Source organism: Ambystoma mexicanum, chromosome 5p (assembly GCF_040938575.1).
Source record: "Ambystoma mexicanum isolate Mex_15411 chromosome 5p, UKY_AmexF1_1, whole genome shotgun sequence".
Taxonomy (NCBI): Eukaryota; Metazoa; Chordata; class Amphibia; order Caudata; family Ambystomatidae; genus Ambystoma; species Ambystoma mexicanum.
In genome coordinates this window covers 500,956,841-500,983,633 of record NC_090930.1, presented here as the reverse complement: position 1 = coordinate 500,983,633, position 26,793 = coordinate 500,956,841, and the positions used below count along the sequence as shown (strand labels likewise).

Sequence of the window (26,793 nt, the reverse complement as noted above, 5' to 3'; positions counted from 1 at the left end):
GCCTCCAGATCTTCAACTTTTCTATTGATGGAAGTATGTGTCTTCACTTCCTCCCAGATGTTATCATACAAGCTCACAAAGGAGCTCAATACCATATTATGGGCTGATGTACTCGGAATAGCAATGCTTCGAGTAGGGCATAGAGGTCTGGCTTCCGTACTAGAGCCCAAAGATTTGGGGGACAAAAAGTGAGAAGCAGAGCTGATCAAGGCAGCCTCAAATGTTTTTTTTTTGCCAACTTTTTCCCACCTAAGCAGTGAACTTCAGAAAGACTCAAAATACATCTTTCCTTCAGAGCCCTGGAGCTTGGCTCAGCATGACGATCACCCCTACTACGTCAGCAGCTTGCCACTCAGTTCCCACCCCCTCCAGATGTATCGGCAATAGAGCCACAGGAAATAATCCTGAGGAGGGGCCCGCTTTCTGCGGCGTCAGCTGGCAAGCATCTGTTGCACTGTTGTGGCTCCTCAGACCTGTGCGAAAAGCCTTACATTTTGAACCCATGTTTAAATCGTAACCATCCCTGGCTCAAAGGGAAGCGTAGTCACTAGCGAGTAAAGACAAAAGGAGCTGAGAAAAGGAGAACTGAAAGAGGACGCTGTATGCGGTATAACAGATTTCCACCACCTGGCACTGGTAAGTGATGAACATTTCACTTTCCCTTTGCTTTCTGATTAAGGGCCTGAGAGCCTTTGTAGTAGTAGGAATAGTCTGATGGGTGAGCCGAGTTCTCGCCGAAGAACGCTGCTAGGAAAGATTTCATCATTGTGTAATTTACCCTCCATTTGTGGTCCCCCCAAACTTTTTGCTTTTGTTTGGCTATCCTATCCTGACTTTTGCCAGTGGAGCACAGCCTTCAGCTGTGCTCCCCTGGACTTGCTCACTTGTCATGGGGAAACTGACACGTCCATCAGACTGTCAGTACTGGGACACTATATTTCCCTTAGTCTTCGACTATGTTGCCATTTCTTGGTAAGTTTTTAACAGTGCCCAATGTACCTTCCAGCACCATGCACTGGGGTTCTTTTTGTTTTATGGCCCTAGACACACTCGAAGGATTTTTCGGTGATTGTACAAGTTTGCCTGGGACCACTGGTGGCAGCATTTACATTTTATAAGTGTTTTACTTCTTTTTACAGCATCACATTGTGTTTAACGCGTTTGGTTCAAGACTGTGGCCAGGTCCGAAAATGGCTGAGTCTTCGGTTCTGTCCCATGGCCATTTTGTCCCTTGCCTTCATGCAGGTTGAGTAACCCGGGTTTTCCTTATTTGGTCATGCAGCCTCCCACGAAAACCGATCTCTTTTGCGGGCTTCTGCATGACACGTTTGTGTGCCCAGGAAGCTGGTTGGGACTGTCTGGTCCCAATCCACACTACTGATGCCAGGATGTCTGGAGTGCCTTAAATGCCTGGGACCACCGTGGGCCCTGATTGGTCGATGACTGGAAGGACTACATGAGAGCAAATCTTCGATTGGAAGTCCTTGATTTTGGTGCAAAGCTAATCTTGGATAAGAGAAGGGGCTCTGCGTCCATTCCAGTTCGATCACCTGCGTTCTCCCGAACTACAGATGGCGCCAAGTATCCTGCACGAAAAGACAGACTTGTGAAACCGCCAGAGACGGACTAGAGGTTTTTGGCACCCTTCACCCTGTGCTGTCATGAGGGACCCCTATTTTCTTGATCGATCAAGAAGGCCAGCCAGGGCGCTTCGTCCCTTTTGGAGTAGTAGGAACTACTACTCTCTGGCCCCCCTGCTTGCCCACCGAAAAAGCCCCTCGGTAAGTGTTCCTGGGTCATCCAGTGAACAGTCCAGCTCTACCTGAGGGTATACCGCAGAATCGCTGCTGTCTCGAGTTGAATCCCGAGACTTGGGATACCGCTTGCTTTTGGTTCCGTGCCCTCTCCTGCCATATTTTGCAGGCCTAACTCCTCTAGGTCCCGAATTAGGAGAGTGCGTAATGCTGCACACATCTGTGATTCCTGTGGCACTACCTGTTGGTGGTGGTCGCTGTAGGTGTCTTGCTGACCTGCTCTCCTCTGTCCTGAAGCCTGCTGCACTGGAATATTCTTTGCATCTCCTTCGGAAGCTGAGAAAAGGCAACTGTCCCGTCACGGACAATCCTTCTATCCCGCAGCTGGTGAGAGCCGGAGCGCCGCGAAACTTCAGGGCTTGAACCTACTAGCAACCTCGACTAAACTGCCAAAGTTTGGTCCGGGCTATGCCGAGGGTCGGTGAGCACTTGCATCACTTACCATTGGCACCCTGGCACAACTGATTCTCTTTTATGCACAAATATCCCTAAAACGGTATTTGCTTTTGGCTGGGTTAGCCTGCGCTCCCTAGCTATTCTCACCTTCTGAAAACTGCTCTGCTGCCAAGGGCCGACACTACTCGAATAGTGGGAACCAATTCTTCATCGCCTCCAGCCCCTTCCTGACTTGCTACAGCTCTCCCAAGAAGAGCCGCTTTTTGTTGTGCCTCTGCGATCGTGCATTTTTACGCACAACTGTACTGTTGAGCACAAGGCTCCCCAATTCTTAGGGCTGCAAAAGTTAGGGAGTACTCTGAAGAATTGTCTAATGGGTATGCAATGATAACTAAAAAGAAATAATGACGAACATTTTAAACGACATCTAAATAACGACAAAAAGTCAAATTATTTAATACATGTATATATGGGGTGGGGTAAGGGATTAAAAGGCGTGAGGATAGTTGGGGGAGGGTAAAAAAGCTGTAGAAATAAGGGTTTTGGCGAGGGAGCACCAAATAAAATAAATTTTAGAATGTTTGTCGTTATTTAGGGTGTACTTATTAACACATGGAACTGTCTAATGCTCTTAGTGTGTTAACTCACCCTTCTCTTTACAGGTTGAGGCTTTGTTTTACTCCTTTGGCGCATTTGGAAACGTATTGTATATATATTATCTAGTACAGTATTTGTGTGGTAACTGTTTTTATATAACTGAAGTTTCCTTGTGTCAATTGGTCCGGCCAACAATAAATGTATAGATATTTTTCCTATACACTTATCTAAGAGTAAATTGTGGTTTGTTACTGTGTGTGCTCATTGTGGGCTTCCGATCACACTCGCCCCTCCTGAGACTTACTCTTGACCACCTGCCAAGCTAACTAGATTGGTCTGGCTTGTCCAGAAGGTTCCCCTATTTCAATAAACCGAGAGTGGCCTCCTAAACTTTTGCCCACCCTATCAGATTTTAGAAATCCATCTTACCAACCACCAAAGACCAGCGACTCTGTGGACGCTCTGTCTCCCAATACAGTCTTTAAGCTCTCAATATGCACCGCCTCCTCAGTCCAGTAATCTCAGTGGAAAGACTGTAGAAAGACCACCAAAGACCAGCGACTCAACAGCGACTCTGAAGATGGCCACCAGGGGCGGAGCTTACAGAGACAACTGTCTTGTATGGGGGCAGTGTGACTGAAAGGACAGTGATTAGTTATAGGAGAGACGAGCAGTTTTCAGGCAAAAGCGAACCTGCCTTTCTTTTTACCGAGGATTCCCAGCTGATGACGGGGAATATTCATGAGCATGTGAATCCATGCCAGTCCCAGGCTGAAGAACCCTAGTTATAGGTAAGTAACTTGTTCCTTCCTTGCCAGTGCGCCACTGTTTGGCATCTGTGGGCGGCCACGTGGAGGTCTGTCCACACATTCACAAGGTCCTACTGCATCGACAGGGCTTACAAAGAGGAGTCCAAGGCCGGACAAGCAGTGCTTCTCCTTCTTTTTGCATAAGGTGCACTTTGCCTGGAGGTGAGTCTATTTCTGACGGCGCGGGAATATTGAAACAGCATGTGAATCTATGAAACATATCAGTGCTAGAGAACAGGAGTTAATGGCAAGTAACCTATTCCTGCTATTTTCTCTAGAAGCCAGTTCTCTTCCCGTCTCCTAACCTAAATGTACTGTGCCTATCACCAGACCGTGAACTTGCATGTTAGTACTAGGAGCGGTTTAGGTCTTAACTGACCATTACTGTCATACACTCTGTGTTTACTATGTGTTATGGTTAACTTTGAGATTCTGTGTGCAACTCTTTATAAAGTGTATATATTTCAGTTTGCCAGTGTGGGTGTTTTCTGTGGTTAACTGTGTTGAATAACTGTATTTAATTACCAGCCCTCCTCCCTCCTGGAGTTCTCCGTCCCGTCCCCTTTCCTCCATACTGTATGGGCGTCCCTCGCTAGGGACGGGAGACTGAACCTTTTTCACCAGAAAATTCATCTTCCCCTTTAAATTTAGAGGCGCTCTGGCCTGGCAGCATGCGCTCCACAGACTCTGCCCAAAGGTGCCACTCCTCACTCTTCTTTTCCGCGTCAAGGGGAATTGACCGATTTCACCAGCGCTCCTGGGTTAGGCCTCTGGCATAGTAATTCCATGCGCTCTTCCCTGGAGAAGTATTCTTTTCTTCTTTTTTCTTTTACATTATTAGTTACCGTTTTGTCCTCTGGTGCCGCACTCCTCCCCGGCTCATGTCGACGACGTCAGGCTTGAGCAGGTGTCCAGTCTGCGAGGGTCCCTTCCCAACGTCTGACCCCCACGTCCTCTGTCTCCGTTGCCTTGACCCAGACTACAGCTGGGACGGCTGTACCGCATCCAATACCTTGACTCCACTCAAGAAGCAACTAGCCAGGTGGCGGGAGCTCTTCGGAAGATCCCCTCCAGAGGACCTCAAAGCGTTTGTGAAGCAGAAGACCAGGCCCAAGGTAGGTGTCCTGTTCTCCTCCGCACCCCGCAAGGGTGACTCCTGTTAGGTAGAATTCTCATTCTATGGCTAGTTTCCCTTGCTGTTGAGTCCCTCAGCAGCTTTGCTGGATTTCTGGAGTTTATTTTTTTTACTTGGTAAGAGTGTGAGCTTTCCTCCACTCTTACCTGTGTTTTGCCATGTGTATTTCATCTGTTTTTGTGATTGTGGCCTCTGGAGAACACCACTTCAGTAGCCCCACACTTGTGTGTTACACAGCACCTTCAGTGCAGTGACGCAAGTTTTGTCGTTTTGACTTCCCACCGACTCCATTTCTGGGGCGGACTACTGTCCCCCAGAAAAGGGTATAGTTGCCATTAACTTTACATAGTCATTTAACCAGTGATCCAGTACACCCATATCTTATATGGAGTATTGGAAAAGTTTAATTCTTAGCCCTTTTTATCTGTACCTCCTGGAGCATTGTTTCGCTCCCTTAACATTAAGACTTGGCTGGTGGCAGTGGTATGTACCCTAATTTTCCTACCGCGATTATATTACATAATGTGGTATTGTTTTAGGCTATTTTAGTAGCCTCGAACTTTAAACCCGCTAGCCCAAATACTTTTTATTTTGGCTCCGGTTGGGTTTAATCGCCATTTCTTTTTGTTAACATCCTTCTTGAGTCTTTCTTTGTGCGGCAAACCAGGTTTGCCTCCTTTGTTCGCCGACCTTTGGCGGGCTTCTGACCAGAAGCCCTCCTTTGGTGTCTGGATGTCTAGTTGGGCTGAATGTGAGGGAGGGTTGTAGTCACCCCCTGCACAGGGTCTCCTTGGAGACCCAAGTCGCACTTTGCATTGATTTGCTGAGGTGGTTTTCCGGGCTGGACAACCCCCCTGCTGAGTGATTGACAGCCAGGCTGTGTGAATGGGGGATTTTGGCTTAAAAGGCAGGACTCTTGAGCTAGAAGGCAGAGTCGCCTCTGGAACTACAAAGAACCAAAGAGAAGCGGAGAAGAAGACGGCTGCTGCAACCCCGAGTCCCGGTGAAGCCCTGTTGCAGTCCTGAGCTACCTACCCCTTCAACGACTAAGAGAAGATCCAGTCCGGAGTCGTCTTCCCTTGAGCCTGGTGGGATCAACCAGCTCGTCTTTTCTTCAGTCAGAGATTCCTCTCCTGGGTCGAATTCACTGCTGTGCTGTAGTGGTCCGGATAGCTATCAGAAGAGCCCTTTCCTGATTTAAAAGAGTGCACCTTTTATTCATCGTTGTCTTTCCTGCTGCTGCTGGCCTCATCCCTGGGTAGTGCAGATCGCTCCAGACATCCTCCTTCTTGTCCCCATGACTGAAGCTGCAGGAACCGCGAGTCTGCAGGAACTACCAGGAACAAATGCAGTGGCACCCGCTTTTCTCCAACGGAATAAGGTACTGTGCATACTTGGTCTTTCTCTCTGTCTGACCAGTCGGAATCGGAGTGAAACCTTTTCCTCCACGAAGATTTGTTATTTCTTCCCTCCTTCTTATAAATTTTCCTTCCATTTGACAATCTTTACGAACTCTTGGCATCTCGAATCTTGAACTGTTCACCATGTGATCCTCGGCAACTGAGCATCTGCTCCATTGACACTGGCACAGGCCTCTTGACTGTAATCTGTATCTTTGAACTGGTTCTCGAGTCTCCTTGCCTTGAAAAAGTATTGCCTTTGATTTTTAGTCACTTTTCCCCTGTTTTAAATTCTTAAGTGCAAAGTGTTTGAACTTCGTGAGCATTTCTATCCGCGGGCACGCGTTAGTATCGCAACACCGGTCTGACAAATCCTAATGTACTTACCTTGAATTTACTGCCACAAGTGGAATTGGTTGTGTGTGTGGTGTATTTTACGTGTGGCTTCCAATCAAAGTGAAATGTTTTATAACAGATGGTTTAAAAAATAAAGGTACTTATATTTTTTACCTGAAACCTTGAGTCACAGTAATTGTGGTCCTTTGTGTAATCCCTGCTACTGCTGATATACTCTTAAGATAAGCCTGGCTGCTCTGCTACTGCTACCACTTTAACATAGTAGTACAGGCTTGTACCAAAGGTGAACTTGTACTACCACTTGTAGTCTTAATTGTGTGTAGTGCTCCCTAAGGGCACTGCACAGGGTTCTGCCTAACAACTCCTTCCCAAGGAATTGCTGAAGCGGGAGGGACCTATCGGATCCTCAGACCAGCAACAACACAGAGACTGCTCCAGCTACTGACCACCAGGCCGAGGGGTCGCAAGATCCTACCGGTGCTACCTCTGAGGGGCTGCAAGGCTCTATTACTGGATCCCAACCTGAGGGTCTATGCCCAAACACCGGACTCATGTCTGAGGGGGCATCTGTACACAGCACTACCAGCACCACAGCCGAGGGCACTCCGCCTACCAGGCCCCGATCTGAGGTGCAAGGTTGGCTTCAACCACCACTGCTCAATGTTCCAAGATGCAGGCACGTGGCACGGAGCAAAACAAAATGGCCGCCGGGCCAGACAAAATGGCAGCTTACCCGATGCCTTTTCCCTTTAGAGAGCCGGCAGGGGAAAGAGCTTTCAGGTGGGATTGGTCATCCCCTGTCAATTGGTCCACATCCTATCCATCCACTTTGCAGGGCAGATATACTTCGTCCCATGCAGCGAGACAGGGCGCACCCAGGACATAGCAGCCTCAGGGCCCGAGCCCTGTGAAGACCTGTTCTTTGTTTATTTATGATTTATAGAGCACAAACTATCACCCGGCGGCATCAAGGTGCTGAGAGGGGAGCAATTTAACAAAACAAGAAACCACAGCCCAATGAGCAGTGAGAGAACCAAAAAGATGGGTCTTTAACAGCTTCCTGAAGGGAAGGTATGCAGTCTGAACTCTCAAATTGAATGGCAGAGCATTCCATAGGCTGGGAGCGAGTACTGAAAAGGATCGGCCACCCAAGCGCTTACAGCGAAATGTAGGAATTTTCAGTAGGATTTGAGTTTCCGACCTGATGTTTTTAGCGGGGTGATACCTCACCAATTCTTTCCTCAAATAATCAGGCCACACATTATGGAGAGCGCGATGCACAGTACACAAGATCTTAAACTGATTCCTCGCTCCCAACGGCAACCAGTGGCGCTGGAGAAGTAGAGCAATAGAGGAGGTCAGATGCAGAGCTTGGAGAGCGAGCCGGGCCACCGCGTTCTGAAGAACTTGAAGTGTCTGAATATGATACTTCGGTTGCCCTAAGTAGATACCGTTACAGTAATCTACAGAACCCATTATTGAGGAGGTTACTAGTGTGGTGCGATTTTCCACAGGAAGCAAAGGGAGGATTTTACACAGGGCTTTCAATTTTCCAAACCCTGCCCCACATATGGCGGAAATTTGGGCTTCACGCAACCCATCAGGTAAAAGTTTTACGACCAAGCTTTTAACAGAAGCACAAGGACCTGTCATGATGCATGCCTCCAGACGTCAGGATCAGACCAGCCTTCCCCAGTTGCAGGCTCCCATGGGGATCTTTGGCGCCAGGCTCATATTATTTCCTCATGTGAACAAGGATTCAGTGAACATGGAGGCACACATAGCCCAGTCTGGAGGAACTGAGCCATACAGTCTAGTTTCAAGGGTGTGGCTGGGCTTGGGACTACTTTACCTGGGACTACTTTTTCAAGGCTATATAAACCACACCCAAGGGACAGAACACGCTTCGCGTTATTCTGCACTCATGCAGCGTAACGCTCACCGTGTCTGCTCAGCTCCAGTTTATCCCGTCTTTATCCACGCCTCAGGAACCACGGACCATCAGCATCTGTTGGAGAAAAGGAAAGGAAAGAAGAACAAGCAGAAGAACAGCGGTTGTATCCTTACCTGATTAGCTGTCCATCCGAAAAGGCCTTCTCTTCTGCCGTTCTCGGGATTCACCGCATCTGCAGAAAGAAACACAAGAAGGGTGAGCTAATACTCACTCGGAGGCTACAGTCTTCCAGCAATCCATCAAAGCGGTTCACGCGATCGCAGCTCCGGTGTCACACCGCACCTGCAGAATAGAAAAAGAAACATCAGGTTAGTCTCACAAGGAAAAAAGAACAATTTCTAAATACATTTCGATGCCCCGCTCTCGCGCTAACACTCACCTGCAGGAATACTGCTCAGCGTCGTAGTGAGGAGTCTAATTCTTCATCTGGCACCTCCAAAAGCACACCTGCAAAGGAATAAGCACAATAGTGAAAACTTTGGCAAGAAAAGAACACTTGAGCAAAACTGATACCAAGAATCAATTGGTACAAAGACTTCCCTACAGAGTCACAGCTGTTCGGAACTCCTCTACAGGCCGCAGGATCAGTGACACAACTAGATCCAGAGAAAAGCATATGAACATTAACGCGCCCCTGCATTCAGTCGCTGGACGGAGAGTCCCCCATTAAAACACCTAAGGTGAGGCATACGCATAGAGGGGAGCGCAAGGAGGTTAAGGGAGGTGGGAGTCTTGTCTATCCAATGCAGTAAGTTAACATCTCCATTCAACATTCTAGGCAAACGCTCACTCGTGAAAGAAGTAGTGAGACAGAGAAAGACACGTGCAGACGTTCATCGCTCAGCTTTGTGCGACACCCCCCCATGGAGACCAGGTGAGCATAACAGTACCGGGCAGGGGCCAAGGGATTCTGACCAATATTGTGCATTCCAAAGATGGACACTGGCCTTCGGACCAACCACCAGCACCTCAGTCTTACTGCCATTTAACTGGAGCCAGTTAGCTGCCATCCAAGAACCCACTCTCTCCAGGCAGTTACGCAATTGACTGGGAGGCACGCTCACACAAGAATCCAGTCGAAATATCAGCTGTGTATCTTCTGTGTAGAAATAGAAGAGCACACCACAGTCAGAGATAAGGTTGTCCAGCATCCGCACATATAGATTAAATAATAGAGGGGACAAGGATCACACAAAGCAGCTGAACAAGGGAAGAGAAACATCCCTGGAAGGAGCCGGTTGAGAATGACCATCGAGGAAGGATTTAAACCAAGCCAAGATAGGTCCAGTGACACCCACCTGCTCTAGCCTACCCAACAGAATATGATGGTCTACTGTATTAAAGGCCGCAGAGAGATCAAGGAGAATAAGAACTCCAATCTCTCTGCGGTCCTGCAACAGTGCAAGATCGTTTCGCAGCAATATCATGACTGAGTCCATCTCCATTTTAGAGCGGAAGCCTGACTGAAACTGGTGAAGGCAGTCATTGGTTTCTAGGAAGCTTGAGATGTGGGGCATGATTACTGCCTCCATCAGCTTCATAATAGCAGGGAGCAGAGAGATAGGCCTATATTTGGCTGAGACCCAGATTGGCTTTCTTAAGTAGTGGCAAAACACTGCATGCTTTAAAGCATCCGGGGATATAGCCTGCAGCGAAGGAATGCTCAATAGCAGTCGTCAACAGGCTCAAGGCTCTCAGCAAGAGAGTTTTCATGATGCGAAAGGGAACTGCATCACAAGGTGAGGCAGATTTAAGACCAACAAGCGTAGTCTGAATAGATGTTTCATCAATGGGGTCCAGCTTAAAGATCCTAGCCCCAACCACGGGGGCTGAATTACTGCTCAGACTGTTAGGCTCCATATTCCCTTCTAATTGCCGATCCTCTGTGCCCTTATGAATCGCATGAATTGTTTCAGAAAAGAAGGTACTGATTTTGTTGCACCTAGTCTGGGCATCCTGAGGCAGAACAGAGTTCCCCACAGGGCAAGTCGAAATCTCTTTAGCCACTCTAAAAAGCTCATGAGAAGCACATGCTGCTTGAGTGATTCTCGGAGCATAGTATTTAGCCTTGTGATCACGAATCAGCTGATGATATAAAAGGACAGCTTGCTTGTATAGGCTAAAAGAATGTATCTTGTGGTTCCATCGCCACTGCCGTTCCAGGCATCCAGAAGTTTCTCACACTTATGAGATCACCACAGATGGGTAATATCCTCAGCGACTTGATCCGGTACATGCTCCCTATTGTACAGCCGCAAGCACCCACGTCCACACCGGCCCTCGGTCCAGCTCAGCCCCGGCTCCCATTCCTGTACCAGTCCCCCCAGCCCCCATGCCTGTACCAATCATGACAGCCCCAGCCTTGCCGCCCTCAGCAGCCTCCAGCACTGATAATCAGCATGCCACAACTGCCTGCGTCCAGCACACCTGCGGCTCCCCATGACCCGCATGACACAACAGTGGACACAGACGAGGAGGAGGATCCAAACTCTCCATCGTCAGCCAAAGCTTTTCATGAGCGGCTGGCGGGCCTGGCTGAGTACCTAGGAATCCTGCAGCCACAGGTGGAACAACCGGAGACAGGGGTACTGGCTAAAGTTCTCATGCTATGCCCTACTTCTAGAACGAGAATGCCACTTCAAAAGGATGTCGCAACGCTTGCCAAAAAAGGTTGGCTAAAGCCACCGCTACCTACCCTACCAATAGGCGTTTCAACGCTAAGAACAGGCAAACGGAAGGGGACCCCCGCTTATTGTCGGCTCACCCCCAATCACATTTCTCAGTGCTATACTCCAAGCCACAATCTTCTTTGACAACTTCTGCCTCGACATTCTTGGGCAAGGAGGAAAAGATCTTGGAGGCGTTTGGGAAGAAAATGTATTCTAACGCCACTCTTCACCTACAGCAGGCCAACGCTGATGCCATGTTGGCAGCTGTCAACCAGACGCTATGGAGGAAGATTGCTGATTTCCTCCCCGAGCTCCCTACCCACAGCCAGGCTTGCTTCAAGGCTGGGCTGGCAGAGGCCAGAATCGTGGCACAAGACATAATGGAGTCCACAGTGGCCCACATTGACACTTCGGGACGTGCCATTGGAATTGCCAGAAAGATGGCTTGGCTCAGGGTGACAAAATTCAACCCAGATGTGCAGGAACACATACTAGACCTGCCTTTCGAGGGGGTGACCTGTTCTATTCAACAACGGATGAAGAACTTGATAAGAACAACAATAGCTCACAGACAACGAAATCTTTATCCTCACCAAGTCCACTCCTAAGACCTACAGCCAGATGCACCAGCGCTCAGACAAGGGTCGGTCCTTCAGAGGCTTTAGAGGCTTCCGGGAGAGACGTTCCAGGCAACTGGACAGATCCCCTTTCCAGCACAGGCGCAAACAAGGGGTTTTTCCAGTCCCCCTCCACAGCCCCATCCTCTGAGGGGAAGAAATTGTGACAGGCCCATCTGGATCCACAAGTCTCCTGTGGGGGGCTGTTAGGCAGAAACCTGTGCAGTTCCCTCTGGGACCACTGCAAAAGATTTAAGACTACAGGTGTTTGGCAGTAAACCCACTTGGTAGCAGTCAGTACCACACAGATTCACTTGGTAGCTGTGGCTGAGCAGTCAGACTTCCCTCAAGAAGAGTTAGGCAGTATACAGAGTATTCACAATAGGTCAAAAGAACATAGTAGAACACTGACCAGGGCTTAGTGTAAAAGAGATATAATTATTTATTTAAAACCACATCTAGTAAAACACACAGGCACTAATGTTAAGCAGTTCAAAAACACGGTCACTAAAAGATATACACTCCCTTAAAAGAATATTAGACAATTCTTAAGTAAAGCTCCACTTATTTTCAGACAACGGTGAGCGCTTAACGCAGATGGCACTCTAATAATTTGTTTTAAAAAAGGGAGAGAAAAGCAGAGTATAATTTGGAACAGATCCCAACACTTTCACAAGAACACAACAAGAGAGGAAGGCAAAGTAAAACCGTGAGGTTAGAGTTCAGAAGGCCGGATCCACTTTAAGAGGATCAGAACAAAATTGTTTCCAAGGTCACACGGTTGAAGTGCACAAAAGTCTTGAAAAGGTTCAGAAAAAGTTGGACCAAAGAAAGGGACCAGTTAGATGGTCAAGGCGGCCAGTCCAGAAGGTTAGGGATTATTATTACCTTGTAGCAATCTTTAGAAAGGGATGCCTGGCGGACACGGTACCTTAAAGTGGTGAGAATACTCCAGCGGGGGCAGTTGTTCCTGGCAGCGGATGCAAGTCGGTGCTTCGTCCGGGGGAAGAGAGAATCTCGTCGGGGAGGAAGACAGGAGTCTGTTGCACTGCCAGGGAAGAAACCAGCCGCGGAGTTCTCAGGTAAAAGGAGCGGTCCTTTTATTCGCGGTCCAGTGTTAAGTGGCTATCCAGTTGCCGGGGTGCTTGGCACGGGCAATTCGACCACAAGACGTCCTGGGATGCGAGGAAAAGAAGGTAAACTGGTTGTGCCCACCAGTCAGGGGAAGAAGCCTCTCCAGCCGGGAGATCTTCTCTGTCGTCGGGAAGTGGTGAGTCGGTTCCGCAGGGCTCCACCGGTGGTGTCGTAGTGGTAGGTCAGCTCAGCTTCTCCCTGGTCGGATTCTCAGGTCCTGTGGAGACTTCTGAAGTTCCAGTCCCCAAAGCCCTGATTTTATGCAGCACACCCCCATTCACTCAGCCTAGCTGTCAATCAAACATGCTAAGTGGTGAGTCGGCCGGCTCACCACTTGGGCCAATCACACAAGAGTGCGACTTGAGTTACCAAGGTAACTCCGTCCAGGGTGCCTAAATCCCCTCCCACACCCCCTGTGGTACCCAGACAGAGTGGCACCACTTTTGGAGGCTTCTGTGGAGAAGCCTGCCAAAAAGTGGAACAAAGGGCTCTACTTGGGTTGGAGTCACAGAAGAGAACACAAACACCATTTTAGAATCGAGTCCTGGCAAAAAATACCAACCGGCGAATTAGTATTAAATAAATAAACCGGCGGTATGTTCGAGGCTATGAGAATTAAATAATTAAAGTTGGTAGCCTCGAACAATGGGAAAATCCCATAGGGATATATTCGCGGTCGAATATAAAAAGTAGTATCCAATGCCACCAGCCAAAACTCGAACAGGGGGGACGGAGACGTGCCCCCTTGACTAACAGACCCCGGGGCAATCGAATTGCCCCGACCAGTACGTCCATAATATGATGGTTTGTACCGGTTTCTGTTAATAATTTGGGACTAGTAAAGCTAATGGTGACTTTACATGCCCTGCGAGACAGTAGTCAGTCCCAGGGTATGGAGTCTATGGTGGGGTGTCGCTATGACACCCCTGTGTTACTGCACGGAGGGTGCTGTGTAACACACATAGTAAAAACACATGAGGCCCTATGGAGTAAAGGACCCCATAGCCAATAAAACACAAACAGTCAAAGGAACACCATAAATCATGTCCAAGAGTGGGAGAAAGAGTCTCACTCTTGGCAGAAGAAAAAAAACAAACTCCAGAAATCCAGCAAAGCTGCTGGGGGACTCACTAGGTTAGGAAATTCAGCCTAAAGAGAGAATTCTCCCTAACGGGGGCAGGCTTGCCCTTCACATACACTGCTGGTGGACAAAGTTCACGGACCTTGGATCCTCTCGGTAGTATCCATGGGCTTCCGGCTCTCCGTTCCTCCTTCTCCACCTCCCTCCCCTTCCCTCCGCTCTCGCGGATTGGTATAGCAACTATGTTGGCGGAAATACAGTTGCTAGCAGGGAACCAGGCAGTGGAGAAAGTCCCAGCCTCACAGCAGGGCATGGGCTTCTATTCACACATTTTCACCATACACAACAAGAACCAGGCTCGCCTGAGAGTTATGTCATGTTATGTTACTTGGCATTTATATAGCGCTCTATATATCATTGGTACGACCTCAAAGCTCTGCTAGGTTGAACTCCCTCAGGAACCGCAGTTCTGGTCAGTAGAGATAGATGGTGTCATAGGGTGCATGGGTGCACCAGTTATGTGTGCAGCTGGGGTATTTCACGGCTGGTAGCTGCATCCTAGCGTCAGGTGTGTTGTTGAGGAACATTTTTGGATGTGTTTGCAGTCTGGTGGTTGGACTTCCACACTGAGTTTTGCTGCGTTTAGGCCTGAAGGACGCTTTTGTGAGCAGCTAGGCTGAAAGGCATGGGATAGCTGTGTTTTATTAGGGTGATGAGGGGTTCATGGGGAAGTGTTCGTATGTGAACAGATAGGCCAAATTAATCAGGGGTATATCTGTGTTCTAGTTCTGTGATGGTGTATAGAAGAGAGTAGGCGTAGTGATGTGATAATATTGATGGTTCATCTTTAAAACGCCCGAGACCAGGTACGTGAACAGGATGGCCGTGAGCACGTCTACACACGGTGACAGTGGGTTGGCTTTATGGAGACAGCAGTGGTCATACAGATATGTAACAGTGTGAGGGACAAGAGAGCAGAGTACAACAGTGACACATGGTGACGCCATGGTTGGGTGATACATTGGGATACATAGCGACAGTTGTGTTAGACCTTTCCCCCTTGAACCTTTCCCTTCCCCTCCAAATGTTCAAGATGGTTGCCCCAGCCTTCATAGCAGATACATTGTGCGTGGGAAATTGGATGTGCTCCCTGGCTCTGAAGGATGCCTACCTACACGTCCCGATCTGGGAACCCCATCGGTCCTTCCTGAGATTCAGGATCATGGGTTTTTACTTTCAATACTGGGTCGATTAGGCCCCCAAGGTCTTTACAAGGCTAATGAACGCAGCGGCAGCCCTACTCAGGGTACAGGGTCATCACATTTATCCATATCAACTGGCTAGTCAGGGCGAGATCGCCGGAGGCGGTCCACCATGCAGCCTCCACCCTCATGGATACCCTATACGACCTCAGATTTTCCATCAATCTCAAAAAGTCACAGATGGTGGCCACGTAGAGTCTGACCTTCCTGGGCCTTATCTAGGACACAAGCTCTGAGGGGATATTCCCCCTCAGAGGACAAGATCGCAGCCATCAAGAGGGCCTCTTGGCATTTTCTCAGGAGAGCGGTGACCTCAGCGTGGTGGTACCAACACCTGCTTGGAGTTATAACCGCATGTCTTCTTGCAGTGCCACATACAACGCTCAAAATGAGGCGGCTGAAGCTACACTTCTCAGCCTCCTGGAACCAGGGGAAGGGTTTGCAGGCGGAGCAGGTCACCATACCACAACATCTCTACCAGGATCTAGTCTGGTGGGGTGCAGACAACGACTTGCGGTTAGGCAGGCCCTTCCGGCCACCATCACCTCAGGTCACCATTACCACAGACTCATCCCTAGAGGGATCGGGGGCTCCCCTGGACAACCACAGTGTCCATGGAGTATGGTCCCGTCGGGAGCAGCTTGTGCACATCAACTGGCTCGAGGTGATGGCTATCTGGCTTGCTCTCAAAGCCGTCCTACCTATTATCATCGGCAAGGTGATTCTCATTCAAACGGACAGCTCCACCTGCATGTATTACATCAACGAACAGGGTGGCACCCAATCCCTTCCCCTTTGCAGACTGGTGGTCGAAATTTGGCATTGGGCTCTGGAGAACAGCATGCACCGATCAGCAGTCCACCTCCCAGGTGAGCCCAACCTAGAGGCGGACAGGCTCAGTAGGCTGGGTGCAGACAACTACGAATGGGAGTTGAACGAGCAGGTCCTTCAGGGGATCCTCAGTAGGTGGAGGTCATCCACAGGTGGAACTCTTCGCCACCAGTACCAACAGGAGGTGCCCCAGGCAAGGGAGGGTTTTGCTGGGTGAAGCAATGCAGATCCCTTGGAGCATGAACGTAAACCCTCACCCCCCAACTCCCTGGTGCACAGGGTCATCTGCAGGATCAGGGAGTTACGGGACCTTCGGATCCTGGTTCTCAGAATTGCTCAGCCTGTCGGACCAGGCCCCGGTACACCTCCCACTGGGCCCAGCACACCTACTCTCTCAGCAGGGTGCCACGGTCATCCACCCCTGCCCACAGAAGTTAGCCCTCGCAGCGTGGTTCCTGAACAGGTCTCCCTGAAGCATCTGCACCTGTCACAGGCCAACCTGGCCATTATACAGGGAGCTAGGAGTAACGCTGTCAGGAGACCGTACAAAAGCAAGTGTACCAGGTTCTGTCACTGGGCAGAATCAAAGGAAATTGATCCCTTGACATGCACGCTGGATGATGTGCTATCCTTATGAGCACACCTTGCACACTCGGGTGTGCAAGTAGACACATGCCGCACATATGTGGCGGCCGTTGGAGCTTACAGGAATTCAGAGGAGGAGATATTCTCATCCTCTAATCCGGTGGTTAACGGGCACCTGGCGGGCCTGACTAGACTGTATACTCCTATCAAGAAACTACGCCTGGTGTGGGACCTCATTGTGGTTCTGGGCGCCCTGACTCAAACCTTTCGAGCCTATGGCGTCTTTGGACATCAGGCTAGTTACCATCAAGACGGCCCTCCTAATGGGCCTTACCTCAGCACGCCGACTCAGTGAGATCCAGGCGCCCGTGCCTTCAGAGCCATATACTACATTTCATAAGAACAAGGTGGTGCTCAGAACACACCCCGCATTCTTGCCTGAGGTTGTCTCTTCTTTTCAGTTAAATGAGGAAATAGTGTTGCAAACTTTCTTCACGGACCCTAAGGATGACACTCAGAGGGTAATGCGCTGTCTAGATGTCAAATGTGCACTAAAATTCTACCTGAACAGAATCAAGAGCTTCCCCAAATCAGCTGCCCTCTTCGTCACCTTTGGGGGTCAAAACCAGGCTGTCAGGCCTCCAAGGTTTCCATAGTAAGGTGGATGGTTATGGCCATCAAGGAGGCGTATGAGGGGCAGCACAAGTCATTACCATCAGAGCTAAAGCCAGCGCGTAAGCTTTCCAAAGACATGTCGCATGGAAGGTTATCCGCAAGGCGGCTACGTGGGCTACTCAATCGCCCTTCTGCAAGCACTACTGCTTGGATGCCAGTGCCAGGTCGGACACAGCATTTGGTCAGGCAGTGTTAAGGAACTTGTTTTTCTTAAGAGGGTCACCTCTCCACCCTGGGGCTACATTCAGTTGTAATCGCCCATACAGTATGGAGGAAAAGGGGATGGGACGTAGGAGTAATTCTAATTCATTCACCGTAGTGACTAATGTACTCCTAGTCCATAGTCCCCTTTCCTCCATAAGTCCCACCGTCCTCCCCCCTGATAGAACTGGTGTCATTAGCCAATAATAATATTGTTGACGCATCAAAGCGGATTGAGGAGTGGCGCCAGTGGGCGGAGCCAGAGGAGGGCATGTTACCAGGGCTGCGCCCACATGCACATTTAAATTTAAAGGGGAAGCTGATTTTTCTAGTGAAAAAGGTTCCGTCTCTCGTCCTTAGCGAGGGAGGAAAGGGGACTCTGGACTAGGAGTACGTTAGTCACTACGATGAGTAACTTATAATATTCCTGTTATTGTGCCTAGAAGCCAGTTTTCTTCATGTACTGTGCCTATTACCTGACAGTGGACTTGCATATTAGTGCTAGGAGTGGGTTAGGTCTTAACTGACCATTACTGTCATACACTCTGCGTTTACTATGTGTTATGGTTAACTTCGAGGTTCTGTTTGCAACTCTTTATAAAGTGTATATTTTTCATTTTGCCAGTGTGGGTGTTTTCTGAAGTCAACTGTGTTGAATAACTGTATTTAATTACCAGCCCTCCTCCCTCCTGGAGTTCAGCCTGACTGCTCTGCCACAGATACCTTCTGTTTAGAGGTTTAGTTCACCTTTTAGGTCCTTTCCTGTTAGATGGTTAAACAACTCTCACCAGAGGGTTATACAAAAGTCTCCCTAATACCACTTGCATGATTCCATTTGTCCTAACTGGATCCATTGAAAGAATGATTTGTTCCCTGATAATGCAGTCTGTAGAACTCTTTGTGGCTAATGTTTGCTTTGCTATTCAGCAACTCCAAAGCTTAGACTCCCAATAAGAAATCAAGGGTAAGTCCTGATAGATTGTTCCGTGCACAATAGGCCATCATTTGCGTAACACTTCATGTTCCATGGTTGAATTCTGTTGTACGCAAAGAAGTCACATAGAAACCTGTAGGTATTGGACAGTCTGTTTATATTATTAAATCACCCAGCAGAATTGCACCCTTCCTTTGCATAGTAAGAATTTTCCAATGGATAGTATATTTATGTATTTGTGTTTTTGGCCCTAGGATGCTAAACTATACATACTTGTGTGCTTACAAAGCTCATATCCTGCTCCAAGTCCACAACACTTCCCAGTCTTCATCAGCAAGTGATTCTCTGATTATCTGCTGAAATTGTTTTATATATGGCCACAGTATACTCCATATGGTATGAGCAACATAGTTGTTAATGCTTTCTATAGCATTATGCATTATTGTAGTCTCCCTGATATCTGTTTTATTTCTAATGGATTCCTTTTGCCCACAGATTCCTCATCTATGATATCCATCTTCCAGTGCAGATGCTCTTTGGAAACCTTTCTGTCCTCAATAGGCTCATGGCAGTTTTCCATACTTGACATTCTTTTTCATACAGTTTATAATGGGACGAGGCCAAATATGCATACCCAGTTGTACCGCTTATAACTGCTTATTCCATTTGGTCTCACACTTCCGAACATAAGAGGCTAAATGGATTCAGTATTGCAGGGAGCAGTGAAGAGATAACGAAGGCGCACTACTTTTTAAATGGCAAGGTGCAGTTTCTTGTTCTGCCACCACGTGTCACAGGTTTACTGAGTTTTAGAAAAGAAAGAAGGCATAATGGGCTAATAACATGAGACATACTGCTGGATTTTTCGATTACCATGATAGTTTTTCAAAAGCAAGCTACAGCTTTTCTCTTTTTTGTTCTGGACACTCTTTCCCAAGGCAGTGCAATATTTTTATGTGGAAGTAAAGTGTGTAATTGTGCTATGTACAGTTACAGGTAAGAGCCAGTTGCCTATAAGGTGAAATATAGTACATACAGCGAGCATTCACGATTTATGAGAATAACAAACAGTACATTGTTGTCTTTATTGTTCATAGCTAAGTGCTAATTATTTTGAATGATAGGACTATCGCGATGTCATTGAGACACCAATGGACTTCAGCACTGTGAAAGCGAACCTGGAAGCAGGGATTTACACCACTCCACTTGAGTTTGGAAAAGATGTGCGGCTCATATTTAGCAACTCCAAAGCTTACACTCCCAATAAGAAATCAAGGGTAAGTCCTGATAGATTGTTTCATGCACAATATGCTATCATTTGCGTAACACTTTTCATGTTCCATGGTTGAATTCTGTTGTACGCGAAGAAGTCGCATAGAAACCTGTAGGTATTGGACAGTCTGTTTATATTAGTAAATCACCCAGCAGAATCACACCCTTCCTTTGCATAGTAAGAATGTTCCAATGGATAGTATATTTATGTATTTCTGTTTTTGGCCCTCGGATGCTAAACTATACATACTTTTGTGCTTACAAAGCTCATGTCCTGATATAAATCCACAAAAGTTCTGATTCTTCATCAGCAAATGATTCTCCGAATATCTGCTGAAATTGTTTTACATGTGGACACAATATATAATGCTTTCTATAACATTATTCATTATTATAGTCTCCCTGATATCTGTTTTATTTCTAATGGATTCCTTTTGCCCACGGATTCCTCATCTATGATATCCATCTCCCAGCGCAGATGCTCTTTGGAAACCTTTCTGCTGCCAGAAGTTCATCGCAGCTCTGCTGGACGCCTCCACGCTCCCCATGCCAAACATTACATTTGGATTCGTATATATTGAGGCAACGTGTATAGTGTCCTCAGAACCCTTTTTCTGCACCCTGTGCTCCCGGAATACCTCTTATTCAAAGTATTTTTCTTCTCGTTTTCACAACATGATGAATCTGTCAATGGCCTTTGGCTTTAAACCCTTCGCCGACTGCGGGCGTTAAATGACCGTTTCTTACAACCACAGCCTTTTCCTGTACTGTTTAGGGAAGGAACATGACGCACAGTATTGCAGGTTGTCAATCACTGCACCCAAACCACTTTGAGAACAGGTGGCAAAACTCTTTTCCTTTCTCCATAGGGATAAAGGTGACAGACAGCCTCTTTCGAAGTCACACAGCATTGAACTGAAGAACAGTGCCCAGTCTGCAAGAACCAACACTGCACTAGGTCTCGATCAACCAGCAGTTCGTTTAAACACCATTCTTCTTATTCCTTGAAGAATAGAAGTCACCAATCCAAGAACGGAAACAGGCACCACAGGTACCTTTCCCCACCCAATTCTCTGCACCAGAGGAATGAGATTCCTCTCGGCCCAAGGTTCTTGATGTCTACGCCAAGACCCCTATGCCAATGGCTTCAGCACTAACTGTGCAATGAGGGTTCACTGCGCACAGACGAGCCAGAAGAGACCATGCAAAAGCCCACAACCATACGCCTCCAGGATCGACCGCAGGTCCTACAGGCGAGGGCCCATCTCTACATTGCACTGTTCTGTCTTTTGACATTGGTCTTTTGGCTGCAGCTCCTCATCCCACGGCATCGAGATTCCCTACAAGTATGCTACACTCCCTAAGGGCATGTTTATCTTGCCTATGGAAAGCATTCATGACGAGGAGGGTGATTCACTCACCTTTGGGCTGGAACTCTTGTAGCCTAGAGAAGTTCATTATTTCTGTGAGGAAGTTTAGGGGGTTGAGGGAGACTTTCAAGATTGTGACTCTGACTTGCAAGAGGCAAGAGATCTGCATACCTCTCCAGAATTTGAGATACTCCCTGCACCTATACCAGGCAAACCTCAGGCTTCTTTTCAACGCATGATGACCTCAAGACTTAAGGTGCAATATGAGTTGATGGACATTCTTGATGAAGGTCCACAGAGGGAGACCCTCTATTCTCCAACCTAGCCGTACAGGCACCAGTCCTCGAATTGTGGTCCAAACCGGCCTCAGTGTCAACTGTGGGCTGGTATTTAGCATAGGAACACAGGGCTGCTCATTCAGACCCACTTTTCCTGTCTTCATATGCCTCATCTGAAAGCCTGGTAGTTGATACCACCGCTGTGAGCCTGAAGGTGATTATTTTCCTCATTACCTGCAGACAGGGAGAGTAAGAGTCTTGATGCCTAGAGACAGAACGATTTTGGCTCAACCAATGTAGGCCTGAGAACCCATCAATGCTTCCTGTTTTAGGGCCACATTTTCATTTGACCTATGGTCTGCTGTCTCCGAGGATGCTGAGCACCTTCCTGCAGGTGATATGAGGGAGGACTTTGAAGCCATGGTCAACTATGGCAAGGAAGCCTTCAGACAGATGCTTCAGTCAGGCCTGCAAACGATTGCGTGGCTCGTACGATGGCGATAGGAATGGCGTTGAGAAGATACTCCTGATTTAGGGCCTCAGGTTTACGCGTTACATGTGGGAGGCCGGCTTTCCAAGTTCGACGGGGAATGGTACCTTACAACGTCCAATGCCTGGACCTTACAGGTCATCCAACAGGGATACCGTCTCCCTTCGCTTAACACCCTCCAGACATTCCCCAACCAATCACAGATTGCCTCTGTACACCCTCCTGCTGGAGGAGGTTTGCCAGCTTCTAGCAAAGGGCACCATGAAACTGTGCCCCACTCAGATCGAGTCAAGGGCTGGTATTCAACATATTTTCGGGTGCTCAAGAAAGTCTGGCGCTTATGTCCCATTTGTGAACTGTGGATTCAGAACTTGCACCTGCGCAAGGACAGATTGAACATGGTCACGCTGGCTCAGACCCTTCAAGTCCTCGATTTACAGGGCTGGCTTGTCTCACTAGATCTCCAGGATGCCTACTACTAAGTGCCCATCCAAAGGAAGCACAGGAAGTCCCTGAGATTCACTGACACTACCAATTCAAAGTCCTACCTTTCAGTTCATCTTCAGCACCCAGGATCTGGCAGGTTGGCAGTGGCTCACCTCAGAAGAGAAGGCATTCTTATCCCCCCCCCCCCATGTGTGGTCGACTGGCTTGTTCGAGTTTTCTCACCAAACCAGGCGCTGGCACCTCTGTTCCTCACATGCAGCCTCTTGCGCTGCTTGGACTTCTACCTGAACTTCAGGAAGTCTCAGGTTCGCTGTCCCAAACCTCCTGATTTATCGGGCAGTCTTGGACACTCACCTGGGCTGGGCCTTCCTGCCTGAGGATCGAATGGCAAACATCTTCAAGATGGTCCATGTCCTGCAACCTCAAGAGAGGGTTCTGGCCTCGGCTTTCCTGTGCCTGCTGGATCTTATAGCATCCTTCATTCGTATAGTGTTGGAGGATCAGCTGTTCATGAGTTCCCTTCAGTAGCTTTCTACCCGAGAATCTAATGGCAAACATCTCCATGATGGTTCATGTCCTACAACCTCAGGAGAGGGTCTGGCTTCGGCTTTCCTGCGCCTGCTGGATCTTATAGCCTCCTTCATTCTTTTAGTCGCGCAGGATTAGCTGTTCATGAGGTCGCTTCAGTAGCTTCTCAGTTATCAGTGGCTTCAGTTTCAGGGATCTACCTCAGAAATTCTTCAGGTCTCATGGAAAGTAGCCAAGACTTGGAGTGGTCATCCCTGATAGGCAACCTGTTGAAAGGGGCTCTGTTTAGACAACCCTGGCCCCAACTAACACTTCTCACAGACATGTCCTTGAGGTTCTATGAAGAATTACTGAATATTTATTGCAGACCTACAGTTTTGCAGAATGTATTTGTTACCGACTTTTCCCTTTTCTTATTACAAAATTCATTGGGAAATCACCAGCATCCCTACCTCCCCTTTGTACCCCAACCCCCACCCACATATATACCTTACCCCAACTTACCGGCTGCATTTTGTGGCAAACAAAGTAAAAATCAACAAAATTCCTTCTGCGAAACTGTAGGTCGGCAAAAGCGGGCTGGACCGTCCATGAAAGGCTGGTGCGCTCACCTGCAAGACCTATTAGTGAGCAGCCTGTGGTCTCCATCAGACTACCAATGCTGGGAACACATCACTGTGCTGGAATTGAGAGTTATCAGGCTGGCCCTGGTCCCCTTCCTTTCTTCAGTGCAGGGAAATGCTGTGCTGGTTCTGATGGACACCACTATGGTCATGCACTACCTCAACATACTAAGTGGGGTGGCCTCCTTGTATCTGTTAAGAGTAGCAGTTCTTAAATGGAGAACGATGTATCTTTTACAGAGGCTGTTAAAATGGATTTCCAGTATCAGCCCTTGTGGATTTTGGGAGGCTACCCTATTATCGTGAACAGGGAGAGGTTAGACAAATCCAATCAAGGTGAGGTAGCAGAGCAGCAAGGCTTAGTCTCAGGAAGGGGGAGAGATTGGTCTAGGGCTACAATGAGTCCACATAGAGCAACACTAGTAATTCCAATTACACACGTAAGTATATGAAAATACAATTATTATTAGGCCTCTAGATTACACACCAAGTAGATAAAAAAATACCAGGCAAATATAGTCCAGCAAAACCCATATAAAAGATATATATATTTCTGAGGCTTGTGGAATCTGCTTAGATCACATGCTGTGCATAGGCCGACATCTAGTGGAAGCTGCGGAGTATTACAGTTTGTTTTTCGAAGTCGAAAAATGGGCGTCGACACAGGGCGTGCCAGTAATACTATCCCTAGTGTGACGTCCCCTGTACCCATGATCCCTCACGCGTCTAGGATCCCCAGATTGTTTTTTTCCGCCATTCTGGTCGGAAGCACTTCAGCGGAGTTCCCTGGCTTTGCCATATTTTCACTCTAAAATAATTCTAATTTGCCCCGTTTGACCAACCTTCGTCGATCAACATCTCGACGCCGAACCGGGGAGGAGATCAACGTCGAATACCCGACGGATTGGGCCTTGAGGCTTCCGCCTCGGCTCGGGCCTGGGCCGCTGGCCTCGGCCCTACAAGTAGGGAGAGTGGGGGTGGTACACTTCCACACTCGACACCTTATTACCTACACACACTTGCCCGCTGCCCACAGGCGCGTATGGAGGGTACGCCCTTTCAGTTTTGCCCCAAGTGTAATAAGAAATACCCTTGGGTAGATAAGCACGCTACGTGCAACCTTTGCCTACCCAGAGACCACCCCGAAACGGGTTGCAGGGCCTGTAGTAGGTTTAAGGCCAAAACTCTTAAGGACCGCTCCACCAAGCGTTGGGCCCACCACGCCAAGCTAGCAGCTATGGAAGCGGAGGGTACCTTCAGCGACGGCAGCGACGCCGAACTTTCGGACAGCGAGGGCACCAAGGCGTCGAAAGACAGCCGAACGCACGTCCCCGGCCTCGGAAGGTCGTCCGTCCCGGCGACTATGGGGAAGACCCCCGGCGACAAGAGCGTTACACATACACACGCTAAACACAAAAAATCCACCCGAGATTCGACGTCGTCGAAACCTCGGAAAGAGGCACAGAAGGAGCGGTCCGAAAGGACGTCCTCTGGGCGGTCCCGGTCGAGGTCGCCGCACGACGTCAGGCAAGCCTCCACACTTGCACAGAGTGCCTCGACCATTAATATCCCGGAAGATCAATCGTCCGGAGACGATCACAACTTCCACGAACACGACTTCCACCCCCAGCCTGCACCCCAGGGAAAGGGTACTTCACTTGGGAGTAAGGAAAGCCCAGTTAGCTCGAAAAACATGGATTCCACCTCCGATCCTCGACGCCAGGCGTCGAAAGATAAGGGAAAGGGGAAACACACTTCCACCCACGGGGAAGGGGGTAAACAGCAAAAGAAACAACCCTTGCAGTCCTCCACTACAAAAGAACTGACCAAGTCTTCTCAGGGCCAATCCAGAGAAAGTCCCAGCAAGGTCACCCCAAGCTCAAAACTCTGGTCATGCGAGGACATTGACAGAGTAATGTCAAGGATGTCTTCCTTGGCGAATTTTTTCGACAGACACCCTGAACAACTACTAGCGTTAAACCCTCAGGGAGATTCTCCCTCAGGGTCAGGGGACCCTATCCCCTCAAATAAAAGACCCCGGGTCGAGACACCATTTAGGCCTTTAGACCCCATCGAGGCCCAACCCTTTTCTTACCTCTTCCCTACAGACCAAGGAAACTCTTCCCTTATAGAAGGTCAGGAAATTGACACGCCAGAAGATCCTGCAGGATCAGATTATTACGGCGAAGACGAAGACGAGGAGGAGCCAGAAAATAGCCCAGATATTTTCAGAATGGACTCACCAGTCGAAAGGGAAGCCCCAGTGTCTGATTCACCGATAGATAATCAGCCCCTCCTTAATGAACTGCTCTTTCGGGCAGCTAACCACTTCCACATAGACACACAAGGTGCCCAGGAAGAAAGGGACTTTGCGGAAGAACTAATAGGGGAAAGGAAGCCAGTAGCCCAGACCATTCCCATCCTAAAATCTGTTCAACGCAGAATAGCACCATCCCTTGTCAACCCAAACCTGACAAGACCTGTAAATCCGAGAGTGGAGAAGCTGTTTAAAGCAGCCCAGTCGGACCCCCTATATATTAGAGGTCAACTTAAGCCAGACTCTCTAGTAGTAACCAACACCCGCAAAAGAGCTGGTACACCATTATCTTCCTCTGAGGCTCCCCCCGACAAAGAAAGTAAAAAACTTTATGGTTTTGGCAGGAAAGTAGCTTCCACGGCAGCCTACCAAGCCAGAATCGCGAATTCCACCACACTGTTGGCTAGCTACAACTGTCACCAGTGGGAAGAAGTGGCAGCACTAATAGACTCTGCTCCCGAACCCCTTAAAAGCCAGCTAGCTCGCATTTGTGCGGAAGGTAGGAACGTGTCAGGCTGCACTGTAAAAGCAACTCTGGACGCCGCTGACAATGCGGGTAGACTTATAGCAGAGGGGACTGTCATCAAAAGGCATGCTTGGTTGAGGCAGTCGGGATTCAAAGCAGAAACACAAGCTGCGCTCTTAGACAAACCAGTGGAAAGTGATCTCCTGTTTGGGAAGGCAGTCGAGGACGCTCTAAAAAACGCTAAGGAGGAATTCGACACCCTCAAATCCCTTGGCCAATTAACTACCAAACCACCTAACCAAAGAGGGAATGGCAATTTTCGTCGCTCCCGCGGCCAAAATTCCAATAGAGGAAATAGCTACTCCCACACCCAGGGTACACAGTGGAACACCAGCTCACAACAGTCTACCCAGGCGTATGGTAGGGGTAGTAAAAGAGGACGCGGTAGAGGCAGAGGCAGCCCCAGTAAAGGAGGAGGCACGCCTCCACCAAAGCAGTGACGCTCAGTTCAGGGTCCCTTCCCATGCAACCCCAGTAGGGGGACGAATATC

General features: G+C 48.5%; 1 protein-coding gene across 2 annotated transcripts in view; it reads left to right on the top strand.

The window, feature by feature from the left end:
* The window catches only part of BRWD3 (bromodomain and WD repeat domain containing 3), a 1,632,068-nt gene that overhangs the window by 1,326,422 nt on the left and 278,853 nt on the right, over positions 1-26,793 (top strand). For both annotated transcript variants that reach the window (XM_069612911.1, XM_069612910.1), the window contains exon 36: positions 19,576-19,728. In XM_069612911.1, the coding sequence (XP_069469012.1) occupies positions 19,576-19,728 (153 nt within the window). The remainder of the gene's footprint in view (positions 1-19,575; positions 19,729-26,793) is intronic.